Source organism: Centrocercus urophasianus, unplaced genomic scaffold, assembly GCF_019232065.1.
Source record: "Centrocercus urophasianus isolate 14NV4802_14NV808 unplaced genomic scaffold, USGS_Curo_1.0 seq_2, whole genome shotgun sequence".
NCBI lineage: Eukaryota > Metazoa > Chordata > Aves > Galliformes > Phasianidae > Centrocercus > Centrocercus urophasianus.
Window position 1 is genome coordinate 12,728,309 of NW_024884755.1, and position 6,779 is coordinate 12,735,087.

At 40.4% G+C, this 6,779-nt stretch overlaps 1 protein-coding gene across 1 annotated transcript; it reads left to right on the forward strand.

The window, feature by feature from the left end:
• The first annotated feature begins 1,266 nt into the window (after window positions 1-1,266).
• DYNLRB2 (dynein light chain roadblock-type 2) lies at window positions 1,267-6,117 on the forward strand. The gene is made up of 4 exons (XM_042821556.1): window positions 1,267-1,292; window positions 1,430-1,505; window positions 4,874-5,041; window positions 5,826-6,117. The coding sequence occupies exons 1-4, from the start codon at window positions 1,290-1,292 to the stop codon at window positions 5,867-5,869; spliced, it is 291 nt and encodes a 96-aa protein (XP_042677490.1). The 5' UTR covers window positions 1,267-1,289; the 3' UTR covers window positions 5,870-6,117.
• Window positions 6,118-6,779: the final 662 nt, after the last annotated feature.

Sequence of the window (6,779 nt, forward strand, 5' to 3'; positions counted from 1 at the left end):
AAACAAACAGCTAATTTTTTCAGCTTTTCCTGTATTATTACCAATCAGACATTGATTCATTTCACTTTATAGTCCAACAAGACTGAAAACTTCTAGAGATCCTAAGTACGGACAAGGAAGGAAGCAGGGAAGCTACAATAACAGCTTGCAGAGCTTTAGAGTTACCTGATACCAAGTTTATCAGTCATAACAGCAATGTTTTTCCCGAATTGAATTAATTTATGCTGTTTCATAATGACCAGCAGCAAAGCAAGACTGTTTACAGCACTTGCGTAGCACAGTGCATCCAGTGACACAGCACTTCTCTCCTCCCTCCCTCTTCCTGGGTCTCCAGGTTCAAGAAGCAAGGAAGGATTTAAATTCCCATGGACTTACCAGCAGTCCTCTTCCTCGTTCCCATGAGCAGAATTGCATCTTCTGCCACAGCCTGAAGAAAAGAATACAGAAATAGCTCTAAGTATTTTCTACCTTTCTGTTGATGTTTTGCCTCAAAATTAATTGGCAATCAGAAATTTTAAGAGTTCAAACACCACACTCTTAGTCCAAGCATCTGATATCTAAGGGGTTCACTTGCTGCTTTTACTAACATATTCAAACTCACTGGGAAGCACTCCCAAGGCTAGGAAGCACTTCTGTTTCTCAAGCAGCAACACCCCAGTCCTAATATTGTATTCACTACTGTGTCCAAGATATATATATCTATATACCTGTTGCTTGGAATCTGAATTCTCAGTATTTCAAGAAAATATCTTCATTTACTGTTACAAGTCTAAATCTGAGCCAGGCCCAACCTGAGCACCTGTGACGGTCCTCACGTTTCATCCTTTCATCCTCAGCATAAATAACACTTACAAGAGCGCTCCTGCATCATGCTAGCTGCCACTTCACATACTGTTTGGTGGGTTTTCTTGTTGCTGTTGTTGGGTTTTTTTGTCTTTTTTTTTGTGTGTGTGTGTGCGTTTGTTTGTTTGCAAAGCCGAGCTGATATTTGCACTGGTTTCAGAAAGACTGAAGCATCGTGCCTCCACGAAGGAAAGCAGCAGTGTTGAGAGAAACTCCTGGGCCACTGGAACTGCCCGCCTGGTTACTGGGGCCAGGATCACCTCTGTCCCTTCCAACCTGTCACCCTACGCGTCAGTCCTATAATTCAGTTTCGCACTTCTGCAGTTCGCCACCTCGAGCAGCGAAAGGCCATTCCGACGACAGCCAGCCGCCGCTTCCCGCCTCGTCCCGAGCCGCACCGCTGGGCTCCCGCCGTCACTTCCGCCGCTCCCCCCAACGGCCCGGCCATGGTAATGGCGCTGCTCCTCCCGCTGCCCCGGGACGGCAACGGCGCTGGGGAGGGCGGGGGCTGCGGGCGGACCCCGGGGTGTGGCGGCCGGGCGGGAGCTGTGGTGCTGTGGTGCTGTGGTGTGCTCTCTACCCGTAGGCTGAAACGGAGGAAACCCTAAAAAGGATTCAAGCGTACAAAGGGGTCGTGGCGACTATTGTTGTCAATGCAGAAGGTAAAGCACCCTCGGCTTTCCCCAAGTAACAAACCCAGTGCAGTGAACCCAATACTACGGAGACTGCGAGGCGATGAAGCAGTCTGCTTGCAGTGCTTTATGAAGACGTTCTCAGGAGCACGTGCCAGGTTGTAAGGCAGAGCAGCACAGCTTGTAGCCGTGTCCCGGTGCAGGCTACGGTTCAGGTCCATAGGACACAGAAAGCATAAGCTGATGAAATAACTCATAGTGCAACCTTCATGTAACTCAAGAACTTAGGTATTGCTAATTATCTCCTTGTCTGACTAAACAGCATCTCATTTTTCAGCACCATAGCTTGAGCATCATTCAGCAGGTTACAGAAGGCAGAACACGTGGCACTAAGCTGTTGTTTTGACAGGTGTTTTTCAGCCCCAAACCCTTTGCATTCGCACAAGTTCACTGCTGCCTTGATTCTTCTGAAAAGTCAGGAAAGAGCAAACAAGGAGTGATGTGTCTACTAAGTTGGGCTTCCGTTGTTGGGAACCATTCCTTGGTTCTACTGAACACTCAGAAGTTCTTTAAACTGCATTGCGGGGTGAGGAAAAGGAAGATTCTTGTCATGCAGTCTTTGGTTGGGATGCAAAACCACAAGCCAAAGCAAAACTCATCACAGAAATCAGTTTTCAGAAGCTAGGCTTCAGGTTGATCTTTGAATCATTCCTCACAGATCAGACAACTCAGTGACCTTGCCTGAAATTTGGTTCACTTCTACAGCACCCTCAAAAAACACACTGCATTGCCAGCAGTTTAGCAGGTAGAAACAACACTAAGAACGAAACTTGAATGTTACTTCGTTTTCAGAAAATCTGGACAACTGTTTTGCATGCCTGGGCATGCTAAGCAAAACATGCCCTTGTACACAGAATAGATGCAAGCCCAGAAGCTCACAGCCCAGCAAACAGTAACCAAAAGCCTTCTTTGTGCTCATTTCTGGATATAAGTATTTCCTAACCTCAAAACACAGGCTGTTTTCAGAACTGGTATTGGTTGAACTATTTCTGTATCCAGATTAAATAGAAAGTGACTTATCTACGTAGCTACAAACTAAAAAAGAACAAAATCAACTCTTAGGTAACACAGATGATCCTTGCCAAGTTTACAGACTTATACATTTATGATGGCAAAAGCACCAATGTAATCTAATAGAAAAACAAAGATTTATGCTCAGTATCTTGGCACAGTTGAGTTCCTAGCAACTAGGTCAAGTATGCTTTTCCTCTCTGGTGTACAACTGCAGCAGTACACTCACATGTACCTACTACTGGTGCAGTTGTGCTATTGAGGGATGCTCAGATACAGCTGTGAAGAATTCTCCTGACAACACCATGTGATTTCAAAGGCTCTTACATGCTCCTTCTGTCTCAACTTTGATTTACAAAGGAGGAAGAACACTCCAGAGCACAGCTTTGGTGGGGGGTTTTGGGCATTATACCATTCAAGACAAGATGTAAAGTCTGCCCACCATGTCCTGTTCAAACTTCCCTGCCCTCATAAACCTGCAAAACATGGCCAGACTGAATTCCATTAGACAGACTCGTTCGGGAATCTTGGTTTTAGCTTCTCATTTAGAAGTCTTCCTACACCAATTGCAAACACAACGGATGCTGAACTCTATGAGGATGTACTCAACACACCAAGAAATCAGATTCCACAAACAATCTCAAAGCAGATACGTAGTTGCATAATTTCATAGCATGCCTACCCCTAAGCAGCACTGCTCCATCTAAGTAGTGCAGATATTCTTATCTTTTACAAAGGTTTCTTAATAGTATGGGTAATAACTTTGGTATAGCAGCATTCAGATGGAACAGCAAACGAAAGATTCCTGAAGCTAATATTGCCTGTCATTTATTTTAACATTCAAGGTTGAGTTTTTTATTGAAACGCCAAGCTAAGCATACATTGTTCATTTTGTAAAGGACAGCAACAGTTGGAGATTTTCATTTGTGAAGGATCACACTGCAGCATTTCTAATGAAGGATTTATTTGCTTCTCTCTAATTTGGGGGGCAGAGGCAAAGAGCATTTGTCCTAAAGTAAGCACAGTTTAGCTTTCATCTAAGAACGTCATAGTGTCAACTCATTTTCAAGTAATTATTAGACCTTGGAGAATCATTTAACATTTACCATTTTCATTAAAAGTGCTGTATTTGCTGAAGTGGTCATTTAGATAAGAGGTCATATAACCCTGACACATTCACTGCTGCTTGTAAGTGACTTACTATTTAATGCTATGATTATATAGATATTCTCATGCTAATGCAGTGCTTGTGAGCACCTCTTTTGTTTTTGCAAAACCTCTTTCGATCTGCGTAATAAACATTACACACAAAGTACATGCTGGGTCATCCTGTTAAGCTCCACTAAGTGTCCCACCAACACAGGATTATTTCTCATGACAGCACTGATTTCAAGTGATTCAAATAATGCTTTGCTAGGAAAATTATGGAATCATCTAATATCTGAGGAGGTTCTGTTATTTCTTTTGTTCATTTCCCTCCAATTCTTTACCTGCCATTCCCTATCTTTGCATGTTAATTCTTATTCCGTGAATCAAACTCTTCATCTTGAGTCATTTTACTCCATGCTTGTATCCCTATCCTGTCCACCTGGGAAAACTGCCTTGTTAACTTCTAATCTATTGTCTTTGTTAGTAGGTCAAATAATTTTTTTATTAGTGAAACAAGCTTATTAAAGCCAAACATTCATTTTACACTTGCAAGATTACTATGAACCCTATGCATCCAGCTTCACTTGGTAGCCTGTTAATATAAAAAGCATGATTAACAAAATTCATTGAAAAACAATGATTCATTGAATCATTGAAAATTAATCTTACGTAATCATATTTTAATAGTTAGGATCAATACACTGTCAATATTTTGCATGCAGCTGTAAAGGACGTTTCCCAGAGTGGCTTTGCTTGTCTAAAGCACACACACCACGTCGGCCCTTAGGCTGCTCTTGGTACTTGGCTGGAAGAAGAACTTCCATCACTGCATACCCATTCCTGGGGCCAAAGTAACAAACTCAGGGACAATGTTTAAACTGAGGAAGCACCGGTGCTGGTTAAGGACTACTGAAGGGAATTTGAATTTAAGAGCTTTGAACAGCAATTACTCTTTCAATGGCTCCGTAAGGCAACAATGCTTAACTGCCGCTGATTAATGTAAGTTACACTTAAAAAAGACACAGAGATACCTGCAATGAGCAGGTTCTCCTTGCTGCAATGCAGGAGAAAAAAAAAACAAACCATGAAAACCTTTGCTGTTGTTGTTGTTGTTTTAAACTCTGCTGTAAATAAATAAGAAACTTAACTAAATGAACGAGAAAATTATTTCTTTTCAGGAATTCCAGTAAGAACAACTCTTGATAACTCGACAACAGTGCACTATGCAGCTCTCCTTCATCAGCTCACCATGAAAGCGAGGAGCACAGTGAGAGATATTGATCCTCAGAACGATCTAACCGTCCTCAGGATCAGATCAAAGAAACATGAAATCATGGTAGCTCCAGGTAACGTTTCTGTTTAAAGTGGCAGAAAAGTTTCTTTTAACTGTTCACCAGTAAAGCTACCGTAGGAAACATATTTTAAACACACGTGAAAGGAAAGCTACCTATTCAGCATGGAAACAAGTGCTATTAATGTACCAGATTTATAGCATTCAAGCTTGTGGGCAACAAAACAAGCCCAGAGGTAGACTTAACTTCTTAATTTCTTAAAGCAAACATGACCTTAATAAATTCACTTAAATATTTCTTTTAGAATAGATAATAAATAGCTATCCAACTGAATTTTCTCAAAAACTTCCGCAGGCTTTTAGAATTAGTTGGCAAAGCCTGGCATGCTTTGAATTTATTCATAATAAAGGTCTATCCAAACCTTTTCTGCTATTTTAATCTCTAAATGGGGTTCTCAGTTCTGAATAAAGCAGATAGTGAACTGAAAGAAGTTTCCTGCACCTGCAGAAGAGGCTGCAGATGCCATAAGTTTATTATAACAAGAGCTTATCTTGTGACTGTCTGCTTCTTGTTTAAGTATATTTACAGTTTCTTGAAAGCAAATATTCTGCTTGCTAATATAATTTTAAATGTTACAGTTACAATTTATGACAATTTTAATCTGAAATCTGATTGTTGTGGGGTTTTTTTGTTTGTTTTTAAAAGGCGTAATTTTGAAAATTACATGAATATTATTGCTTTTTTCTTATATTAAAGAAAAAGAAGGTAAATTAACTAAGGACTGCTTACGAGGAAAGAAGGAAAAACACTAACAAAGCAGTGTTAAATGCTTTTGCAGATAAGGAGTCTCTGCTGATTGTTACCCAGAACCTATCCGAATAGACCAGCAGGATGCTATTCTCAGACAGACGCAGCTCTTCTTGTTAAGCTAACCTTCCTTACCGATGCTTAGCACCAAACACAGCACAGGTTCTACACAACTCTTCAGTTGTGACTGAAAGCGCTGCCAGTTCAAAGTTCTGTTGCAGCTGTATCAATTTGTGCTTGAGCAACTCCGAATGCAAATATTAAAATACTGGTTGCCTTAATACTCTAATGAACAATAATAAAGCAAAATGCTTAAACTTTGATTTAATGGATGTCTAAGTTGTTCTTGAAATTAAGACATTTTACTTAAATTTAGCTTGCATGCAGGAGAAATTGTACTGTGGAGGTCACAGAGCATGGGAATGTATGTGTACATCAATGTGTGACTGTGAGAGAGTAACCATTTACATGCATTGAAGAAAACAAATGTGAATAACATAGTTCATGCCATTATTGCCCTGCCTTCAACTCATGGTTGTTTTTTTTTAGTCTTCTTGGGGAAGAAAAGTGAAAAGCAGGCATCTTTGCTGTTTTCCACTTCCTATGGACTGAAACAATAGCTTCATTGAGCATTTCCACTACCAAGACATTGAAGCTGACAAAGTTGAGTTGGCACTCACATATAAAATTACTACTAGCTTGCTAGTAAACAGTGTTGTAATTAAGCCAAAACATTTGATAACTGCTTAAGTATTTAGATCCAACACACAAGCTGCACTCCCCAATGACATGAGATAGAGGGTGGCAGTTAAAGATCCCAAATCAGTTTCCCAAATCTGGCCCATGTACATTACATGCATATATTATCAACAACTCTGACATGTGAAGACTGTTTGTCTTCAGTTTATCATAAAAATGTTTTTTTATTATTATTATTCCAAATAAAGGAAAAAAGAAAAATGTGGGATGTCTATGACGATGAAAA